Here is a 23,678-nt window from a genome sequence, read left to right as displayed (position 1 = left end):
AGACTATCTGAAATAAGATTGTGTGTGTTATGTGCCGTCAAGTCACCTCTGACCTATGGTGACCCTATGAATGAAAGACCTCCAAAACATCCTATCATCGACAGACTTGCTCAGATCCTGCAGACCGGAAGATGTAGCTTCTTTTATTGAATCAAGCCATCTCATTTTAGGCCTTCCTCTTTTCCTGCTGCCTTGCACTTTTCCTAGCATTATTGATTATTCCAGATAATCTTGTCTTCTCAGGGATACACACCTTAACGTGAGGAGAGGGTTTGAGTATGTCAGTGAAGCTGAGAGCAACAGTGTCGGGAGCACAGGCTTGGTCAAGAGTCTAAACTCCTGGAAGAGTCACTCAAGGCGGAATGGTCAAAGTTGAGACCAGACTAAGATGCATCCACCCCTTCAGGAATCAACGGTCACATCAGCAGAAGAGAACTGAATGTTCCAATGGAGGTGGGAGTGGAGGGAATATTGAAGGTTAGCTACTGGGCAGCAGCAGTAGTGGAAGGTGACACTGGTGGAGGATCTTTCACAAGCAACAGCTGTGTCACTTCAACTAACCCTAGTTAGTACTGCGCAGAAGAAGGCGGCAATGGTCAACCACTTCTGCTAATCTCTTACTTTGAAAACTCTGTGATGAGAAGATTGGGGAGTACCCTGACAAGGGCCTTTGCAGCTCCTTGACCCCAAATTGTGAAGTAGCATGCCAGTCTACCTAGACTATTCTCTATCTGGCTTTCTAGCAGAAAGTTAAGATTACTTCTTCTAGATGGCCCTTGATTGATGTGCTCAAACCTTGAATTTTATGTTGCTTTTTTATATGAACTCTATGCTGCTATTGCAGGTGCCAGTCTGTTTTATGCTCTTTTAGCTTCCTTGGATGCCTTTATTAAAGCAAAAAGTGGTATACAAATCTGTCAAACCAATAAAGCAATCATAATCCTGGGCATTTTGCTGTTGAAATACAGTCATTGCTTATTTTTTTAAAGAAATCGCTGGAAAGGACTACCTAATATGAAACTGGATACTCTCAAGACAAGATGGAGGCTCTCAAGACATGAACTCTCAAGACTCCATGGAATGTTGAGTGGTGCCAAGATTCAACCCCCCTCCAGGCCTCCCCTAATTTTGGGGTGTTTTTGTGTGTCACAGGTTTATTGAACGAAGACTTTTATGATGTGCACTTTCAAAGAATTACAGGCATTATATCAGAAAAAAAGAGTTAAGAATTATTTCAGCTATGGAAGGAGGTAATTACCAACCATCACCATCGATGGCTTGCAAAACAGAAGTCCCTAATTAGCTCAAAGAAACCTCTCACAAATACTTTTAAGTCATGGGATCGGAGAATAAAGCAATCACCTGACATTATTACAGCAGCAAAGAACTAAAGAGCGTCTGGAAAGTTGAAATAGAACAAACCTCCCGTCTTAAGACTATTTATCCAACAAGACATTCTGCTGCCGTGGTAAATGAAGCAATTTATCCTGATTTTTCAGAGGTGTTCAGCTCTCAACAGGAGGGGAAAGTCTTGGATTCACTTTAAACACAGCAGGCTTAATAGGCATCTAACTACATTTATTATATCACTGGTGAGCAGTTAATCACTTAATTCTGGAGCTTAAATGCCTCCATTTGCATTCATACTTATATTAATATTTAACGGGCACACCTGCAGTGCTTTATGCTGTTTATAAACTCTCAGGTAAGGCACCAACACCATGCGAGCTGTATAGACTCTGCTAAAAAAACCACCCTCAACTTCCTTCATGTTTTAAACGTTACAGTCATCCGCAATGCAATCCTAAATAGAGTTACACCTTTCTAAGCCCATTGACTTCCATAGGCTTAGAAGGAGGTTTAACTCTGCTTAGGATTGCACTGTAACCCGATATGTTGTTAAATCAGCTGCATTCTCTTGTCCCTCTATTTCAGCTATTGCCATATAAGCTCATTTACCCCAATGGACATTTACAGTGCAATCCTATGGAGAGTTACACCAGTCTAAGCCCATTGACTTCAATAGGCTTAGACTGGTGTAACTCTCCATAGGATTGCACTGTTAATCTGAAGTCCGGGTAAACTAACGAATGTCAGATGCACGGGGCAGAAGGGTGGGGCAAACTCTGGCTGCAGGAACCAGGACTCTGTGCCGCCATTGCTGTTTGTCAAGAAATAGGATGGGTGGCTTACCTAAGCTGAGCTTCAGGTGAGCCACCCAGCTGCACTCTGCATCTTCTGGCTGGCTGCAGAGTACAGCTGCCGAGAAGGGGCACTACAGCCACTAGCTCAGCCTCAGGTAATACAGGTGGGCAGTGAACATTTTCTAGGGATCTCAAGGCCTGTTGCTCCAATAGAGCTGCTGTTCTTGACCTTGAAAGGGGCACCCAAGAAGACTGGGAACAGCATGAGAGGGTTCTGGGCTTGGACACTGTACCTCTTTGTAGGTTAAGATTGTGTGGCTGTGGGTGCCCAGGATGGGCCCCAACTGCAGCTTGTTGCTTGGTTCTGGATGGAAGTCCCAAATGTCTAGCACTCCTAAAATCAAACCAAGACAAGGCAGTTGAAAATGCAAAAAAAAGTTTCTGTTAATGCTTAGGGGGATAACAACAACAACAATATTCGATTTATGTACCGCCCTTCAGGACAACTTAACACCCACTTAGAGCGGTTTACAAAGCCTGCGATTATTATCCGCACGACAATCACCCTGTGAGGTGGGTGGGGCTGAGAGAGCTCCAAGAAGCTGTGACTAACCCAAGGTCACCCAGCTGGTTTCAAGCAGGGGAGTGGGGAATCAAACCTGGTTCTCCAGATTAGCGTCCTGCCCATCTTAACCACTACTCCAAACTGGTTTCAACAGTTGCATGCCTGATATAACAAAGAAGGGCCAAGGGAAGGTTTTTATTGTTGCAAACAGGAAGGACAGAAAGAGTCAAGAAGTTGGAAAAAAAGGTAGAAAAAGTGGCTGGAAAATGTCGTCATGGATGCGATGCAAGGTAACAAAGCCAGTCCATGGTTTCAGAGTTGTCATTTGAGCAAAACTATTTTACTGGGCAGAATAGCAACGTAAAAGGCCAGGCTGCAAAATAAAATGCAAACCCTAGCTATGTTTGCTGCCCTCCACTCACACACCCGAAGGTCAGGAAAACTCCTGTCGCAGTCTGCAAAAAGTGGAATAAGTTAGGGACTCGAGTGTCCTGTTTGCAAATCGTGTGTCTAGTTTGTCAGGTAGCTTCCATCGGGAAGGTTCTGCTGAGGATCAGCAGAGAGAGGCAAAAGCTGGTTTACAGCCTCCACTATATTTACGATTCCTTATTAAATTATTTTAAAAATGTTCTGAACATACATATAAAACATACGTGCTCTAGGAAGGCAGCTGAGCCCTGATGTATGTGTACTTGTTGGACAAATACTTCCTATTGCCCCCAGCCTAGAGCTTTCTACTCATAGGACCAAGCTAGATATTACATTGTCCCCGAATCCAAACTGTGGCTGCCTCACAGCAGGACCGGGAGCTCTAGTTCCCTCCCATGCCTTTTAAAGTACAGAAACAGCTGCCCCTGCCACTTTTTTGGCACTTGAAAAGGCATAGAGAGATTGCCTGGTCCCGCTGTCCTGTGGGCCTGATCAGGTTTTAATCCTTGTGGAATTGTTGGGTGGGCTAAATTCAGCTCTAAAATGATGCTGTCATCCACTGGTCAGATCTGTGAACACCATCACATCTAGCTTGGCTCGTATAAGAGAGATCGTATGTATAAAATTGTAAACAGTGTTATCCTGAAGCCTTATAAGGATGTATTGCTTGGTACCGGCAACGCAAACCGGATCTCATCGTATCTTGGAATCTAAGCAGGGTCAGCCTTGAATAGTAATTGGATGGGAGACCTCCAAGGAAGACCAGGGTCACTACGCAGAGGCAAGCAATGGCAAACCACCTCTGTTAATCTCTTGCCTTGAAAAACCCAGCAGGGGTTGCTATAAGTCAGTTATGTCTTGAAGGTACTTTCTACCACCACCAAGGGAGTTGTATGTACATGAAATAGCGGTAGACATAACTGTAGCTGAACAGAGCATTTTCAACAGGGATTCACCTCTCACTCTTCTGGGAATCCCCCATGAAACCACCAGATTCTGCTGCTTGACTTCCTGGGATCTGCTGCTGGGATCCCACTTCGGCCTCGTGTATTGTATTGGTGACCCAATTGCTTAGTGGATCACACTGTGTGCAAGCACATAAGAGGTTAACTTTGGCATCAGTTTACTTGAGAGTAGGTTCTATTTTTGCAAGGACTTATTTCCAAGAAAACAGATCTAGGTGCTGGCTGCTAAGAGTACTCTGTCTTGCCAAAATTGATCTGGAGACTGCCAAAAGTTCAAACTTTGTGGCATGCCTATTTTTCTACTTGCTTGGCACGGCCAATACAAACCAGGGATAATGTGGACAGTGGCGACAGTCAAGCACATCTGTTTTCTCCAGAGCATTTGTTCTCTCCCTCTACAGTCTTATTGCCTCTCCCTGTCATATCAGTGCATATTTTGCTCGAAATTTCCTGTTGATCTCTGCATGTGGCACTAAATCGATCCTTTAGGCAGCTCCATTATCCTTTCTTCTGGTTCTGCAAAGTGGATCCATTGGTACTGACATTACTCTTTTGTTTTTACAAGGCCAAGCATGTTAGAATGGAAATCACTCAGCAGTTTACTAGTTGATAGGTTTTTTTGTCATATCCTGAAATGCATAAGCCATGGCAAAAAAAAAAATCAGCTTCTTAAAAAAATGGGCACATAGATATATTTGCCACCCACAATGAAACAGGGCGTTGTTTTATTAAGCACATGGGAAGTACTTCTCATTTGAATAAGCCAGTAATCCTTGCCAGTTTTGCTCTTGAGTAGTATAATCATCTGTGTTAGGAATGTTTAATACTTTAACAAATTTTACACACTTATTCTTGCTCACTTCTTGCAAAGCCCTTCTTATTTCACTTACATGATACTTGTTTTATAAACTAAGATAAAATACAAAGCCTTGGGGGAGAGAAAAAGTATATTTGCTCTGTCTTCCCAAACCATTGTAAATTAATATTTGGCAATGCTGGCTGCCTGATCTCGAAAAACCTTATTCACATGAGCCATGCGGTGTGATTACTTACGTAACTGAAAAATATTCCCATGGGTAGAAATTTGCAAGAATTGGCTTTCAGTCAGGTAAACGGATGAATTAGATTTCCCTGCTTAAGAAATGGCTGAGAACTGAAACATTCCTTTAATGTTTCTTGTTTCCTAAAAAGACACATGATACTGAATTTTGCGGGGGGGGGGAAGGGTATACTCAGCGAAGACAGTAGGCCTAGTTAAAACATGCAAGAGGAGGCGGCGGCAATGAGATGGCCAAGACTCAAGGTGGTAAAATTGATGTTATCATGTCATAGAACAGATGAGGCTCTCAGAAGATCACATTTGAGAATGTTCCCCGATATTTAAAAAAACTCCTTGCAATCAGAACACTAGCTCCACAAACAAAGAGAGGAAGCAGAACCTTCTTCCCTGCTTTGCTCATTTTTTATTTACATTCCATTTTTTGTGGGATTCAAAGCTGATAGTCACCATTTGCAGCCTCTAGCGATGCAACCTATTATATAATAATGTTCCTGCATGAATGAACCAGGCCTTGAGTGGCAATTCCCACACCAAATGATGTGGTGAATGAGCACTCAAGCATTCCCTCTCCCCCAAATCCGACGTATCAGGTCCTGATTTGGCTTAGACTCTGGGATGTCAGGGTTTAAATTCCACATGGTATCTTCCTAACCTGAAATGACCTTAAAGGTAAAGGTAGTCCCCTGTGCAAGCACCAAGTCATTACTGACCCATGGGGGGATGTCACATCACGATGTTTTCTTGGCAGACTTTTTGTTACGGGGTGGTTTGCCATTGCTTTTGCCAGTCATCTACACTTTACCCCCAGGAAACTGGGTACTCATTTTACCAACCTCAGAAGGATGGAAGGCTGAGTCAACCTTGAGCCGGCTACCTGAACCCAGCTTCCTCTGGGATCGAACTCAGGTCATGAGCAGAGCTTGGACTGCAGTACTGCAGCTTACTACTCTGCGCCACGGGGCTCTTTATTGAAATGACCTTAGAAAGCTTCCATTTGTCATGTTGGGGCAAACAGACATTCCTGACCATCCTTGAATTCAGTAGAACTTATTTGCAAGTAATTTTGCAAAGGAGCTGCCGATTGCATTAAAATAAATTGAACAAGCTAATCATGGATCATTGAAGTCCCAGAGTACCTGCGACATTAAACTTGCCACTGTGGCTCCAAGTGGAACCTGCACATTTAGTTCTTCATCCCCCTCCATAAGACCAGGGGAACTTGTGTCAGGCTGCAAATCTCTCCATACTTGCTTGAGTATAAGCTCTGTTAACACAGAGAGGGTCGCTTCTGAGTAAACGTGAATTGGATTGAACACATCTAAGAATGTAGTCTCAACAACTGAGTCTGAATCCAGGGCTCATTTTGAAAGGGAACGCACAGGAACGCAGTTCTGGTAGTTCTCCAAAAACGTCACATGTCAGGTGGCCCTGCCTACCTGATTTTTGGCCATTTTTGGCCCATTTCGGCTTGGATCAGGGCCGAAACGGCCCAATTCAGACCCAAAATGGCCAGGATCAGGCCCCAAACAGCCAGGATTGGTCCTGAAACAGCCAGGATCTGGCCTCTGATGGGTGATGGATCACTTTCCCGCTCAGCAGTGGCCCAATCCTGACCATTTGGGGCCCCTTTTCAGCCATTTCCAGCCCCTTTTTGCCATTTTGGGTCCAATTTCAGCCCTGAATGGCCAGGATGGGGTCCAAAACAGCCAGGATAGGTGATGTCAGGGGGTGGGGCATATGCAAATCAGTTATGCTAATGACACACTTCTGGTGATGTCAAGGGGTGTGGCATATGCAAATGAGTTGTGCTAATGAGTTATGCTAATGCGTTCCTGCAGCTCTTTTTCTACGAGATGACCCGTCTGAATCAAATACCATGGCTGTTGTGGGTTTTCCGGGCTGTATTGCCGTGGTCTTGGCATTGTAGTTCCTGTCGTTTCGCCAGCAGCTGTGGCTGGCATCTTCAGAGGTGTAGCACCAAAAGACAGCCACAGCTGCTGGCGAAACGTCAGGAACTACAATGCCAAGACCACGGCAATACAGCCCGGAAAACCCACAACAGCCATCGTTCTCCGGCCGTGAAAGCCTTCGACAATACATTGAATCAAATACCCTTTGCTTATATGAACCTTCCATAAAGTCAGTGGAGTCTGTCTTGTTAAAGAAGCATCTTGTTAAGAGAATCTCCATTGCCTGAAGTAAAGCTGGCAGGCACCTCTAATGGCTTTTGTTTCAATTGGTCTCACAAGTTGTGGAACATCTACTTGTCCTTGGAGTGTGATTTATCACATTGCTTCTGGCTTTCTGCAATAATTTAAATATGTATCTGTTTGGATGGGTTTTAGAACATCTGAAGATTGCACTGAGATCTGTTAGTATGGCGTGATTATATTTTATTGGTACATTTAGTAGATGTTTTTTTTTTTTAAATATGTTAAACTATTTTATTGATTGTACGTTCCTGCAAGCTTTCGGAGGACTGGAAAGGTGGGATATGAATAATTCTGCCACAGGAAAATTTTTTTAGATATACGGCAGTATTATGTTATAGCGATTAATAAATAAGGTGATATATATTGCATATTGAAAAATGTGCTGAACTGATGTAAAAGAATTACTTATTAAAGAAACAGGCCTTGGCTATCTCTGTTGACTTTAAGGATGTCTAGCTACTGCTTCTTGAAGTTTCCCAAACAATATTTGTGCATGTACATAGAAACAATTCATCCCTGTTTCCTATGTTTGGACTATTTCCAGCAATGTCAATAATCATCTGGAAAATATAATAGGTATAGGTTAATGGGCAACTTCATGGGGTTTTTTGGTAACTAATATGATAAACAAGGGCTATAAACTAAGGAATGCATTTGCTGGCTTTCCCCATATCAGCTGCAAACTGTTCACACCAGTTTTTCATTTTATAAGGCATTACACATTCCCCTTTCCATGGCAATTGGAAAATAATGGGCAATGAGGGCATGCGGAAAATGCTCCAGCTTGGCTGCCAACGTCACATTTACCAGGGGCCTAAACTCAAATGGATGTCTATTGTCAGGCTGAATGTGTTTTTTGTCCGGCTCAAACTACCAAAGCAATGCACACCTATTTAAGTATGAGTCCCTTGGTACTCGATGGGACTTCAGAGCATACATGCAGAGGTTCGTGCATTTTAAAGTTGGCTAAACCACTGTAAAAAATTACGTATTGGTATGAAAACGTAGGCAGTTCAACCTCATGGCAAAGAGGGTATTTGTTAGGGATGCTGGCCCTGCCAAGGACAGCAAACAGCCGGTTTAGGCCTTTGGGCAATAGTCCTAGAAATATTTTGCTGGTGCTAGAAAGAAAGGGGAAAGTTCACAGAACCTTCAGTATGTTTATTTGGATTCTGCTCAATATATGGCAGCCAGAGAGGTCGAGAGCAGCTACAGAACCCCAGACAAATATCCCCCTGCCTGTCACACCTCCCAGTCCCGACCAAAACATGTGAAAATATATAATGTGACTTGCTGTTAACATGAGTAGATTCTCTCTGTGCACCATATATTTCCCCCTCATCCATACATCACATTTATGTCCTATCCCTCCTCCATGGAGCTCAGGGCAGTGTATAACTGTCCCAACTTTAAACTCACATTACTACAAGCTTTCTGATGACTGAAAAGGTGGAATATGAATTAGGTTAGATCAGAAGATAGCAAGTGACTGAGGATCATGCTTTACCCCTTCCCTCCCCCCAGTAAAGGAATTCCAGATTTTATAACTGCACACCTCTCAGTGCCTCACTCAGCATCCAGGGCCAGAGTTAACCTTGGTCCCTTGGGATTTTGTCCCCTTAGTTCCCCTCCTCCTCTTCCAGCACTCTTGATGGCAATGCTGACAAAGGCAAATTCTAAGCTAGAGATAATAGAAAAAATAAAACAGCTGTTGTGCCTTTGTCATAACATATGGCCACATTTGGGATACTGTGTTCAATACTGTGACTCATGTATCTTTAAAAGCAACATGTCCCAGAGAGGGAAAAGGCACAGGAAAGGGTGGCCAAAACGATCACAATGTTGTGTGTGTGTAAAGTGCCATCAAGTCACAACTGACTTATGGCGACCCCAGCTAGAGGCTTTCAAGGCAAGTGAGAAGCAGAGTTGGTTTGCCATTGCCTTCCTCTGCAGAGTCTTCCTTGGTAGTTGCTCATTCAAGTACTGACCCTGCTTAGCTTCTGAGATCCGATGAGATCAGGTGATACCATGCCGCCTTCCCTTGATCGAGATGTTGCAACATTGTTATTCTGACCTCTAAAAATCCCAGAAAAAATTGATGGAAGGGTGGTGGTGGGGAAACGTAATATCTCCACCTTCTGTAATATAACTGTGTGTGTGGGTCAAGCCCTACTTTCTCCATCACCTCTGCCCTGGTGCACTACTCAACTGGCCTCAGAGAGAAAAGAGGGCTGGAGAACGCCGAATTCTTCCTCTTCTTGCCATGTGCCCTCCTGCACAGCCTGGAGCTGGTGGCCAAGCTGTGGACCTCCATCCTGGTCTTTTTAAAGGCCGTGCTGAAACTTGCGCTTGCCTTCTGGCCAGTCCCCCTCTGTCAAGGCAAGCATTCCTCTTGAGGGGCCAGGAGCCACGTTAGCTGTTGCCTGGCCCAGGCCCCACTCACCCAAACTTCCTCTGGAAACCCAAGGTGGCTCCCACGGAGGTGCCCTCCCACCCCTTAACTTTTAGTACACACATAGATTAAAGGGACAAGAATATGCTTTGCAAGCATGTTATCAAAGAGACATCATTCAAATGTCAGTGTTTTTACAAATAGTTACACATGTCATTTGGGATTGGGATACAGGATAGGCCTATCACCAAACCAGAGAACAGTCTGCAGGCACATCTAACTCTTTCTGTTGCTGAAGCTATACAAGCCCAGGCCTGCAAGGCTGCCGCAATCCTATGCACACTCATCAGTTAAACTGGATCAGGGTGCCTCTTTATCACTTGATTTTGCTGATTGGATCAACTGCTTCTAAAGGTTGCGTTTGTGCCCTCAAGGTCCCCTGGTATGTCTGAGCTTGCACGCGTGGTGATGGAGTTCTGGTATGATCTCCCAGCTTGTGCAAAACCGACTCCTCTTCTTTCAATGGCCACTTCTGCAGAGAATTTGAAACCAGCATTTGGTCACACAGCCAAGAGTAACCTTACAAAAAGCACAGCAAATTAGCAACTGAAAGAGAAGCTTCAATAATGAGAAGGGAAGCAAAACAGCTTTTAATAGCAATATTTAGGTGTGAAGTTTAATTTGAACCAGAATGCCTAGGATTTAGCTCTAGCATTTTTTAAAATGTCACCTCTTGACCCCAGAATATGTGCAAGCAATAATAAACCAACAAACACCTTTTACTTCTGGGATTAGGGGTTCCGCCAGCAGCTGTCGGTTTGCCCAGCGTCTTGTGTTTTGTATAAGACATTTCATTTTTTAAAAAGCGAGATAGGATTTTAGTTGTTTTCATTTGACTTATGGAATTGTTACATGTTAATGTTTTGAAATCTGAAAACGAGGATTGTAAAGGAAAGAGTATTTAGCAGTGGACTGCTGCCGTGATCCTATGTCTGAAGCATGTTCTATTTTATTAGATGGCCCTGACTCACAAGTAAGTGTATTTAAGATTGCAAATTTTTAATATAATGTTGACTTGCAAGGCCCGACATAGTTTTCCTGTAAGAAACCCATCTTGAATCGCAATCAATTCCTGTGTTCAATTCATGCTGGTGAGTTCAACCAATTCAAGCTTCAGGTACATCGAAATCATGGGGGGTAGCCATACTGACGTCAAAAAACATTAGATTCAATTGTGAGACAATAAGGATTCAATAGGCAGATACATATTTGTTAAAGGCATCCTGGAGTTTTAAAAAATCACCTTTGGATTACTATACACCCCAAACCAGAACCAAACCCATTTTTAAAATGAGACGCTAACCAAACTGGAATCATTCCAAGAAGGAGAAACTCTAATAGGAGGAGATCTGAATATAATTGCAGACCTAGAGTTAGATTGGTCTTCTCCAAAGAAAAATAAAAAATACCATAATTTTTTAAAAAGAAATTGTCTTGCAGGGGAGAAAAAAAATCCTGGTTTCAACCAACAGATTAGCTCCTATGGAAAGCCTCCCTCAGTGTTAGTGTGACATAAACCTGTGTGTGTTTACCCACTAATTTCACTGAGATTCTCAAGAAAGCTGTAGTAAGGCTACAGTTTTCTCTTACCTTTATCCTCACCTTTCCTTCAAAAGCATTCTCCCTCCTCTAATTTATCCTAACTTCTGAAAGAGACCTAAGGTCGCTCTTTGAGCTTCATGACGCAGCAGGGATTTGAACCCAGATTCCCAGCTCCTAGACCAGTACTCTAACCAGTAGTCCCACTGGCTCTCTGGTTTTTATAACTCAAAAAGATGCTTCACTAATGAGTTAGGGACCATAGACTTCACCACTATGTGGCCTTACTTTGTATCTGTCACTTTAAGTATGTGCTCCTAGGTACTACCTGTTGCTTTAAGTATGATCCTATTAGATAGTTCTATGTTGTTAAGCATCAGTCCTAGAATTCCTTATGTTCTGTTTCAGCATTTCTTCAACTCTGTATCTGATTTTTCCTAATGTTATGTTTTTGTAAACTTGCATTTATTTATCAGATGGCATTGGTTATTGAAATGTCCTAGATATTGACTGTACTAATCTCACACTATGTAATCTGCCTTGAGTCTCAGTGAGAAAGGTGACAAATAAAAACAAAAACTTCTATGCATACTCATTTGGGAGCAAGGCCCATCCAATTCATAGCTGACCATACCTGGCTAGGTTTGGGCTGCACATGTGAAATGGGGCAGTTTTGCGGCAGAAACCCCTGGGCTATCCTTTCTCTACAAAGTTTGATGGGATTTGCTACCCCTTAAGCAGGTTTAGGGACTGGACTTGAAGAGCCAAGTGAATAGGTGAGAGAGACGCTCCCTGCGGGACTTGCAGAGTTTGAATCCAGTGGCACCTTAGAGACCCGTAAGATTTCCAGGGGATAAGCTTCCAAGAGTCAGGCCCCCTTCTTCAGATACCTGAAGAAGGCTGTCTTCAAGGGAGCTCTGACTGTCGAAAGCTCACCCCCCGAAAATCTTGTGGGTCCCCGAGGTGCCACTGGACTCAAATGCTGCTGTTCCACCTGAGACGCCCTGCATGAGGCAAATGCCCGGGAAAGCGGCCCGCAGGAAAGCCAAGCCCGGGAAGGAGCCGCCGACCAAGCTGCCCGCGGGAAGCTGCCGCTGCAGCTGCCCCCTCGACGGGTGGGGGAGGCCGCGAGGCAATGCCTCGCACGGCCTTGGCGGGGAGACAACGCGGCCCTTCCCCTGCTGCAGAAGTGAGGCAAGAGGCGAGAGCCGCCGCCTGGCTGCGCTCAGGAGGAGACGCCGAACAGGTGGCCAGAGAGGCAGCGGCGAGCGCGCCACGAAGGAAGGAAGGAAGGAAGCGAGCAAGGAAGCGAGCGGCCAGCCAGCCAGCCAGGCGTGCGGTGTGCTGGCGGCGCCCCCCGCCCAGCATGCGAGCGGCCGCCCCAGCCTGTCCGCCTGGCCAGCCCCGCGGCGGGACTCCGGCGACTTGGTAGCCGGCCGCCCTCGGTCGGGCTCCCGCTTGGCGCCGGGGCGCGCGAGGCGCTTTCCAGGCAGCGGCTTCGCTAGCGGCGGCGGCGGCGGCAGCTCGGGGCCGGGAGGATGAAAGTCACCGTGTGCTTCGGCAGGACCCGGGTGGTCGTGCCCTGCGGGGACGGGAACATGAAAGTTTCCAGCCTGGTCGAGCAAGCGGTGACCAGGTACAGGAAGGCCATCGCCAAGGTGAGCCGCCGGGCAGGGGCGCGCAGGAGGGGACGGGGGAGCGGGAGGAAGCGGCGGAGGCGCGGCGGCCGCTGGAAGAACGCGCGGCGGGCAGGCAGAGAGGGCGCCTGGGATCAATATGGCGCTTCCTGGAAAGGGGAGGGAGGTCGGGAGAGAGGCAGAGTGGCGGCCGCGGAGGGAAGGGGCGCCGCGAGGAGCAGCCTGGGCCGGCCAGCGGGACCCCCGCCCTCTCGCCCGAGGCTGAGGGTCTCGCTTCGCTGGGACTGGCAGCGGGGAGGCCGGTCGGGGCGGCGAGTCCCCTCCTGCCAGTAAACTTTCCAGCGCTGCGGAGCGCGCCCCGCAGCCAGGGGGGCGGAGAGGAGCAGCCTCCCCGTTTGGGACCGAACATGGCTCCGGCCTTTTGTGCCTCCCCGCTGAGGCGAGCCGAGATTGCTCCGGCGGCGGCGGGGCGCGGGCGGTTTGGGGCGAAGCTGGGGGAGGTCCCCCCCCGACTCTTTCGCGGCTGCCCCCCTCTCCGCCCGCGCCCCGCTGCTCTCGGCCCGGCCTGAGGGGCGTGCGGCGCTCCCCGGGCGTTGTACGGGCAGCCGCGGGGTCGCGACGCTCGGCCAGGCGCCTTGGAGGGCGCTTCTGGAGTTGCAATTGTTGCGCGGAGTTGTAGCTCGCCGTCGTTGCGTTGCTGTGCAACAGCAAGTCGCGGCGGCGGAAAGCTCGGGCTGTTTTCGAAAAGGGAGAGCGGCGGAAACCTTTTCCTCTTCTCCCTCCCCGCGCCCTGCAAGTTTCCCCCTCTCTGGTTCCCTGGGCTGTGGTTACAGCTAAGGCTTGAAATCCAGCCCCAGGCTTCCCAGCTAGTCCAGGCCCAAGGAAGGGGGGCCAGAAAGAAACCAACGAAACAAGAAATCCTGGAGTTTGAAATGAAGCAACAGAGTTCTGAGGTATATCTGAAAAGGCCTTCGGTGTTGTCCCTCCGTCTTTTGGGGACTGCTGAAACCAACTGAGCAACGTGCGTTATTTTTAAAAGGCAGGTTTAGTTTAATTTTTTAGAAAATCTAAATTGCCCTGCTGCTGTTATTGTGCCGGTCACATCTTGGAGAGTAACTCGGCTGCCCTCTCTGGAGTGTGCGGGAACGCTGTCGGTGTGCCCGGTGCCCTTGCTTCATAACTGTGGGAGTGATGGGGGGGGGGTCCGCCTCATGCTTTAAAGCCCCCCAGTGGTTGAAATCTTTCCTTTGCGCAGCTGCCTTTTGAAACCCAAGCAACTGGTGAATTGGCTGCCCTGTGAGGTGCTGGCCATAATGACAGTCTGCCTGCAACAGGACCTGGGGTGTTTGTGTTCCTCAACATGCTGTCATTTGGACAGAGAATGGGTTTTTGCTGCTTTTGCAAGGGGCAGTGAACCTTGTCTCTGATAATCTCAGGAAAAGATGTGGACATTTCTGTAAACACATTAAATGTTTTCCCCTCCGTGGTCTTTACTCAAGTTAACTAGATGTAAATTCCTGTTTTAAAAACAAGCACAGCAAACCTGACATTCTGTAGCTTCGAGTCAGGGATTGCGGAATGCAGGCTTCATTCTAGAATTCTGGTGGCAGCTTTGAGGAATTATTCTGGATATGTGTTAGTAGGTTTAGAAATGAGAGAGCTTTCCTACTTATGGTGCCTAATTTCCCTCTGTTAATGCTCCTAGTTCCTATGGTGGTTTAAAATGCAGCATTCAAAGTGCAGATGCAGTAAATAAAGCCACAACACTTTTTTTTTTAAAAGGGTTTTTTTGGGAGGAAACAAAGTTATTTATCAAAACGAAAATGGGGCCTAGTAAGTAAGATATGGGAGCTTCCCCCCGCCCCCTCCTGCTATACAAACTGCAGGAAAATCCCTTGCTGTGAAATGGAGAGCTGGACTCCAGTGAGAAACAATTCAAAGGGTTGTGAGTCACATCAATTTGGGCTGGTTAGGCTGCCTGCAAAGGGCAGGCTAGAAAGAATTGTGCTGTGGCATAGACGCTGCTCATCATCTGCACAGTTCCGTTTTAAGCCAGGTGAAGGAAGGTGCCTCAGCATTTCCACTTTATTTTAACACACATGGAAGCTGTCTTATACGGAATCAGACTGTTGGTCCATCGAGATCTGAATTGCCTACCAGGCAGGCAGCAGCTCTCCAGAGTTTCATGTTGGAAGTCCTTTGCATCACTTACTACGTGGTCCTTTTAAGTAGAGATGCCGGGAATTGAACCTGGGACCTTCTGTATGCCAAGCAGATGCTCTACCACCGAGCCACAGCCCTACTTTATTTATTTTATCTGTCTTCATTTATAACCTGTGTTTCCTGCTGAGACTGAAGGAGGAACACAAAATACAGAAAACAATTAAATGAGACAGCCAATAAGCAATGCAATAGGACTGTTAACAGAATTGGGAAACAATACAAATGAACAAAAACCTGCCTAAGGCATTGACATAGCCATTGCTGTGCTGTGGAAGCAGCATATTCTGTCATATGGGACAGCACAAGATCTGTGTTTATCATGCATCGTACAGACCTGTTTCTTAGCTGCCTTGCTTGACTGAGGAGGAAGTCAGGCTGTGGCTCCTGGGCATGTTGGAACTTATGAGATGTCAGCCAAAGATCTTTTTTGCCAGGCCTTTGACTTTTAAAGCAGTGCATCTTGGCTTGCTCAGCATTAAAGGCAAGACCCAAACCTCTTGATGCACTAGCTTTCCAGACTTGCTTACTGTGATGGCTTTCTTATTCACGACTGTTCTGTCTGCCCTCTGAATCCTTTAATGGAACTTTGGGACTTTCCACCCCCCCCCCTTAATGAAGGACTGTAGAAGCATCTCCAGAGCTCTGTGAAACTTTATCCCTATGCTGATAATGTTTTTATTCTACCCATCCTCTGATAAGCTCAGGATTTCTCACCACAGCCTTAGATAGTGAGTTAGGCTAAGTTGAGGTTATCAGCCAGGTTGCCTAGTTTGGTTCAGGGCACATCTTGGTAGTTCAAATCTCTACTCACTGGCTGTGTACCAGGTTAATTTTCTCGGTGATACCATCACGTTACAGAGTAGTATTTCAACAATTTTGTAGGCCAGACATGAACAGCAGCTCCCTTCCTTTCCTTGATCACTATAATTCCTTCACTTCTCCAGCAAATCATAGTTTGAACTGTAACCTGAACCCTGCGTACTATGCAGAGGGAGTGTGCAATGCATTTAGTGAAATGCTTTGCAGGCTACATTGCTTTCCGCTGGAAAGTACAATGGATGGAGAATGATTATTGGATGCTCCATCTGCAAGTGAAGATAAATTGGAAATGAAATGGGAGAAGTTGTTGGTATGACTTGCTTTCAGAATAAAAAGACAAGTAAATAGTTGGCAGTATATTTAAGCGTTTAAAAATAGAGATAGCGTAGATGTCTTGCTGGCATTCTTTGTGAATTTTTTGTGATTGAATGATAAGCTTTTGAAACTCTGTATTCATTTTATAGCCTTTTGATGGAAGTTAGGTATGTGATGAAAGCTTAGTCAAAATATTGTCATTACTTTGTATTATCCTGTTCTCTGTCAGTGAAATACGTTGGTGTTTTGTCATGCTTTTGGAGGGTGATTGGTAGCCGAGATTGGAAATTATACTTAAAAAGCTTCAGCCCATATTCCTTGTTCCCTTCTTAAAACCCACAATTTCCCCTTGGTTAACGTCCCTTGGCCAACGTGTAGTCTGATCTACCCCTGCTGTGTGTCTTCCATGTCCCCTCACTTGAAACTTCAGTTACAAGCATCACGGGGTAAGGATGTGTCATCTTTGTTTCTTTAAACCATAATGTACATTGGTGATGATGCCATATAAATCAAAACATTTTCACCGTTTCTGATTTTTTTTAGTGCTCTTCAACCCATGCGTTGGGACCTACAAGTAAGTTGCAGAGTTCAACCCACTGGGTCACAATCCAAGGATGAGAACCATGGTTTTTTGCTTCTTTGGGGGAAGACCAGTTGTCTCTGCACATGTTCCAGGGCTCCACAGTTCTTGCCCTTATTTCCATGTAAACTGAAAGGAACGGCAGGATGATGAGAAGCACTCCATGTTGGGGGAGGATTCCTCCATGGCTCTAATCCTTCGTTTGCTCCTTAGTACCGTATACCATCTGGTACTCCACTTTTTTGGATCTACTGGCTTTATCACTGGTGACAACATAACTCTGGTACTCCTTCCTGTCACATGACTGTGATGTCACGTGCTAGCAGCTTAGGGTGTTACGCCTAGGGATTAAAGGTCGGTCCTGTGTCTGGAAAGGTTGAAAACCACTGCTTTGCAGTCTAGCAGCCATCTTTTATATAGAACATGAATGGAGGGCTAGAGAAGTAGGCTTTGGTAGAGGGGTTAAAATTGTAAGTATGTGGTTAAGCAGGTGCCTGGAATTCTTGCAGTTTTGCTTTCCTTTCTTAGACTTGCTTGGGTTACAGTAGGATGTCAGATACCTGATTTGCAAGTGGAAAAGTAAAGCTGAATTTTCAGCTGCCTTATAGGAAACTGTGTTCAAAATTAAGCCAAGAAGAATGCAAATGACATCTTTTGTTGTTGTTGGAATGGAACCATTATGCTGAGAAAATGAGAAGTTAATTATGTGGCTAGAGACAAAACTTGGTGTTAAGAAAACATGTATGATGAAATGAGTCTTGTTTGTTTTTTCTTTATGTTGTATAATAAAAGAGGGATTGAACTGTATTCCACCCCCCCCATGCCAAGCAGCAGTTTTAATTTGGACCCAGTTCCCTCCCAAATGGAAATTTCCCCTCTCTTGAAATATAGGAGAGTGTGTGAAGTTTCATATGAGCATATAGGAATACTGGTAGAAAAGCATCAATTCTTCTCCCTAGTATACTTACATGAAAGCAAGTTCTGTTGAAATCAGTGAAGTTTGTTTAGAAGTCAATGTTTTTAGGAACAAGGATATTTAAATTGATCAAACAGTTTGGATTGCTGCATTTTGCACACCTGGGTACAGATGCATGCAACTTGAGTCAGACCATCATGGCCCATCACAACAAACTGATCTGTTTAAGCAGTAATCTGTGCAACAAATTCTGGTGGTTCTGCCCGAGAGCTGCATGGTGTAGTGGTTGGATCAAGATCTGAGGTTTGTGGCTTCAGACATTTTAGCAAAACCACAGTTAACAAAAACTGTGGTCAATAAACCAGCTACAAACTCTTGTTAGAAATCCTGGTTTGGTTTCTGCTTTGGTTGAGCTGTCTATATTTGGACATTATAACTTACTGGGGTTTGCTTAAAGAATGGTTTTATAACCCATGGTTTATTGTTGAGTGTGATTGTAGCCTGAGTGAACCTTACCACTCCTTCAGAATACATATAAAATGTTAATTAGAAGAGATCTAAGGCTAATTGTTTTGCGCTCTCATTTAACCCCAGTGAAGTCAGGCATTGCCTATTAGAAATCTGCTGAAATTATTAAAGACATAGTGAAATTAAAGTTAGATATTATGAGTGGCAGACATGTAATAGGTTAGTGAGGATCTGCTTCTGTTGTGCTTTATCAAGAAAAACTTAGGCATGTCCCAAATCTGGAGTTGGCCTTGATCTCCAGTTGGGTTTTTTCTTCCTCTCTTGTGGTATTCTGTTCCTGCTAGCTTCCTCTGCTGCTGAAAACTGTAATACTACAGTTGGGATGGGAGTGTTATTGGCTGTTCATGCTGGTTTAGATGAGTTCCAAATATTTGCCAAAATACATTCCACAGTTGCTGACATTCCTGTCCGTTTGATCATTGGCCTACTTGGAAGTGCAAATATTGGTATCCTTTTTGTTAGAGCACACATAAGCCAAAGAAGTGAACTAGGTTTAAAATGTGGGCAAAACTGTTGCAGTGGGAGAAACCCGTATTCTTCATGGGTGCGCTGTCTGTAACGTGTAATGGCATATTCACAAGTAATTGTCACGATGTTCTTCCTAAATGTACAATAGTAATATTGAGATGAGTCTTAATAAAACTGCAACTTTACTGAGCAATGAGCTTAATAAGAAATAGAAATTGCATGCTGTCCTTCTTTCACATACTGTATTCTATTATTTTGGATGGTGGTTATGTCATTTTGAAATGCTCTGAGGGGACTTCATGCCCTGGCTGTTAACTCAAAACATTTCATAATGCACCCTAATGTCTGTTGAATTGCCATGCTTACTTATCTCTGAAAATGTTATTAAAGTTGAGAATTTTGTGTGCAGAAGCTCCTTGCTGAAATACTTGGTGGAAATTTACATTTTGATTAGATACTGCATAGATTCGTAGGTGAACTGTGATGCTTTTGTAACAATAAAGCCAATGCACCAACAACTAGAACTAGAGGAGAGGTTTTCTGTTTCCTCCCCTGCTCTAATCAAGCGAATTCCAACTCACATTATACCTCCACATCCTATCTTGCTTCTTTGCAACACACCTCCTGCCTTCTCATTGGGATATAGAGACTGAGATCTCCATTTGTACTCATATCTGACAAAGGGAGCTTGACTCTCGAAAGCTTATGCCCTGGAACCTCTTGTTGGTCTTTAAAGTGCTATCGGACTCGAACCTTGCTGATTTTTTCAAAAGCTCCATTATCTGCAGGGGGATGCAGTTCACATCAACTTGAATACTGCGAAACCTGCATACTGCAGAAGGTAATGGACAACAGTCGAGTGTGTGTCTGTACGCGGCCCAGTTCTCTTCACTGTTGGCTTGTGCCAGCTGAGAGTGTGCCGTGGAACACATCCAGTGCTATATACACATAGCAGGGAGAGATTGGTGGGCCAGCTGAGTTTCTAAGAAGCGTGTCTGTCATCTTTTCATTGAGAAACTTTTCCTGACAAGTTTCCAAGAAACTCCATGACTCCCTGTAGCAGGACTTAGAAACGTAGAATGATACAGTAGTCAAGAAACGCGCTTCGTTTTTGATGACTCTGGACAACTCTACCTTTAAGGTTTACAAATAGAATGTTTTTCTGTGGGGTGGAGAAGCAGGTATGTTATTTCATCTTTGGGGCCAGATGCTAAAGATTAAGTTGAAGCCAGCTGATTGGCTGTATGGGCAGTGGAGGGGGGCATGGGGAGGGCGCTCCCTTGGAACTGGGCAGCATTCAGCTGAACTCTAGTTGCTGTATGGCTTTTGGAGGAGGTGTTGATGAGCTGCAGTTCTGCATGGGAAATAAATAAGGTGCCAAAAGTAAATTTAAAAACTGAGATTATGTAATATAAAATTCAGCAGTAACCATTTTCAAATTGGACTCAGCCAGCATTATCAATATTATGTAATTTTAAATTCCGCACTTAAAAAAAAAAACCCTTCACATTTGAGATCCTTCTAATGGAAATGCACCATTAACGGACCAAATGTAAAGCAAGATAGAAGCGAGATGGATTTCACTTGGTTCACAGCCATAAATGGGAACTGTAGGATAAGTGTGAAGCAGGCTCCTCCCCGACTGTAGTTTGGCATTATTTTAACAAAACCAGTGGGGTATATTTCAGTTGTTTTACCCAAGTTGAGCTTCTCTTGTGCTCTTGATAAACACAGGCTGTTCAGTCAACTGCTCATGCTGGTTGCAAGAGATTGCTTTGGCAGAGTTGGTTACATTCGTATCGCTTGTTCCTTCGTATTGCGTGCATCGCCAAAGCAGGGCTGGTTTTTTGCTTTGTCAGTGTAAGGTGCTGCTTTGTGGGAAGGGTTAAAATGAATCCGGGCGTGTGGAATCACCCTCTTGTTTTCTTCCTGACAGCTGCTCAGTGGAGTACCTTGCTAAGCTGCCACAAGTTCCTTTTGTTTGTGAAAGCAGAGGTTCTACACCCCCTCCATGGCAGGAGGCTTTGTGTGTTGGCACATCTGTCAGTGGTTTTGTATATTCTTCACAGCATAAAGCCTGTGAATTCCATCCCTGTTGATTCAGTGCAAGGTTCTGTTTCTTGTGTAACTGGTTTTTGGTTCTGTGGGAAACAAGGAGTTCCTGAATTATACCTGCTTTAGACGGTAAAAGAAATGTTCTGCAGCCTGGGGGGGGGGTTTGGCTCCTGATAATTCTTGCTGTGAAAGCTTTTAGCTAAGCAAGCCTCATAAATTTATCAGTTTTAAATAAAAACGGTAATTCTTATCCTTCATAAATATATATTCAGGATAAGGGTTTATCCTGGCAGGAAATGCTAACTTTCTCAAGGTTGAATGCAGTCATGGCATGTGCCAAAGATTGTCTAACTTAACAGACACCTAAGAGGGCATTGTATCGACACCGCATTATCTATAACAGCTAATTCATAGTGGTCTAGTGAGCATCAGCTCTATGATGAAGCTACTGCTTGCTTCACCACACCTTGGTTTTCTTGAATACACCATTGCAAAACCTCTGGCGCAATAGCAGGCGAAAGATTTGTGGTGGCTCTAGGATTTGTGGTTTGGCTCTCACCGCTTTCTACGTTAAAAGGATTTCTAACAATGGTCTTAAGTTGTTAGGCTTGGTTCACACATGCAGGAGGATGAGGTAGGAACACGGTAGTAGAATGGATTGTACTGTTTCAGGATGCATGGGGAGCATCCCCTGTTGGGGAATGCTCCTGTATGTTTACAATTCTATGCAAATTGAAAATATTGTCGAAGACTTTCACGGCCGGAGAATGATGGTTTTTGTGGGTTTTCCGGGCTGTATTGCTATGGTCTTGGCATTGTAGTTCCTGATGTTTCACCAGCAGCTGTGGCTGGCATCTTCAGAGGTGTAGCTCCAAAAGACAGAGATCTTTCAGTGTCACAGTGTCACCTCTGAAGATGCCAGCCACAGCTGCTGGCGGAACATCAGGAACTACAATGCCAAGACCACGGCAATACAGCCCGGAAAACCCACAACAACCAAACTGAAAATAATCAGGGAGGGAGCAGCAATACTCATTTTAGGTCTTAATGGGATTTTTTTTTTAATATGAAGAAACCTCATAAGCTGGGATCTACCTCCTGCCCTCTGTTGATGCAGCCCTTTCTGCCACCCCGTGCTTCTGTATGTGGGAGCCAGATCTTAGATGGCTGATGTGTGCTCATACCTGCTGACACAGACTGCTTTGGATTGCAGGGCTTCTCACCAGTTAAAGATTTCTTGCAGCCTCTTTTTCTCTGTGTTTTGAAGGGGAAAAAAACTGCTTTAGATGCACAGAAATAGTTTCACAGGTAGCTTCCTGACCTATTTCCAGTGAATAACAAGGGAATGTGGGGTTATATGGGCTAGGAAAAATAAATTGGGCTAGTACCTAAGCTATTTATAAATCAGCATTGAGATGCTAATAGTGAAAATGAGTTGTTCCATAGTGTAATAGTTCTTCAGACTGTTCATACAACTGTTTAAAACTCTTCACAGACTAGTTTCGTAATCCCTTCAACAAACTCTGTAAGCTTATTTAGTACTCACTGCTAATAGGGGGCTGAGGGCATAGTGGCCTGTCTGTGGTCACTTGGTGAGTTAATTGCTGAGATGACTGAAGCAGGGCTTCCTCTGAATAATGGAAAATAGCCCCAAAACTATTCCCCTTCCCCTTCGCATTTTACCAAGTTTTATTCTGTTCTAGAAACAGAATATGGACAGGGGAAGAGCACCAGAAATGAAGCTATTGGCTAAGAAGCATGGAGAAAAACCCTATGAAATAAAATGGGGGGGGCGGGGTTAAAAGAGACCTTTGTGACCTTTCCTTAGTTTTTCTAGGGGCTGCTCAGACTACCTCTTTGTGGCCCCTGAGCTAGAGGATTTCTGTTCACTATGGCTCTTTTAGTTACTGCACTAATTCCGTGGCTATTCCATTCAGAGAGTTCACTGACCTGTACTAAGAAAATAACACCAAATACTCCAATGTTGATTGTAGCCTGAGGACAGTTTTGAGGATCATAGAGGCTGTCAAATATTTTATACTCTGGGGGTGTGTCTGTGAGTCTCAACATGAGACTTCTTACACGAGGATGCTCAAGTGTAGGGAGACAAAGAGAGCTGTGGCTCTCGAAAGCTTATGCTACAATAAAGTTGGTTAGTGTTAAAGGTTCTACTGGACTCTTTACTATTTTGCTACTACAGACTAACACAGCTAACTCCTCTGGATCTATGGGAATGTTAGCCAGGAAGCATAGTTCAATTTCACCTCTCTACATAGAACCTGCAGAGATTGCTGCTGAGAGGGTTTGTTAATTTCATCTTCACCTCCTGATGGCTCTGTCCAGTTAACAAACCCTCTCAGGCGCTGGCTCTGTGTAGAGAGGTGAAATTGAGAGAGCCTTTGGCTCTCCCTTTTTAAACTACTCTTTCCAGCTAACATTGCGTCTCCCTACACTTGAGTGTCTGCGTGTAAGAGGTCTCGTATAGAGAGATTTTGTGATTTTTATGCTTCATGTTTATATTGGCTGATTTTTAATGGCAGGTGATTTTAATGATTTTGTAATAAACAATTTTCTTTTATGTTGTGAGCTGAAGAGGCAGCATATAAATGTGATGGTGTTAGTACAGGGACTAGACTGAGGTCTAGGTTCAATTCCATCTCTGAGGCGTGAAACTGACTGAGTAACCTTGACCTGGTTGATATGTCTCAGCCTGGTCTACCTCATTAGGTTGTGGTAAGGATAAAAATGATGGGAAGAAGAACTGTATAAG

General features: G+C 44.7%; 1 protein-coding gene across 1 annotated transcript in view; it reads left to right on the top strand.

Moving 5' to 3' along the window:
• Positions 1-12,651: 12,651 nt before the first annotated feature.
• PARD3 (par-3 family cell polarity regulator) overlaps positions 12,652-23,678 on the top strand; it is a 706,595-nt gene continuing 695,568 nt past the window's right edge. The window contains exon 1 of the mRNA XM_054991157.1: positions 12,652-13,025. Within this exon, the coding sequence (XP_054847132.1) occupies positions 12,906-13,025 (120 nt within the window). The 5' untranslated portion in view covers positions 12,652-12,905. The remainder of the gene's footprint in view (positions 13,026-23,678) is intronic.

Source organism: Eublepharis macularius, chromosome 11, assembly GCF_028583425.1.
Source record: "Eublepharis macularius isolate TG4126 chromosome 11, MPM_Emac_v1.0, whole genome shotgun sequence".
Lineage (NCBI taxonomy): Eukaryota > Metazoa > Chordata > Lepidosauria > Squamata > Eublepharidae > Eublepharis > Eublepharis macularius.
The sequence above is the reverse complement of the archived record's forward strand: the minus strand, read 5'-3'. Positions and strand labels throughout refer to the sequence as shown.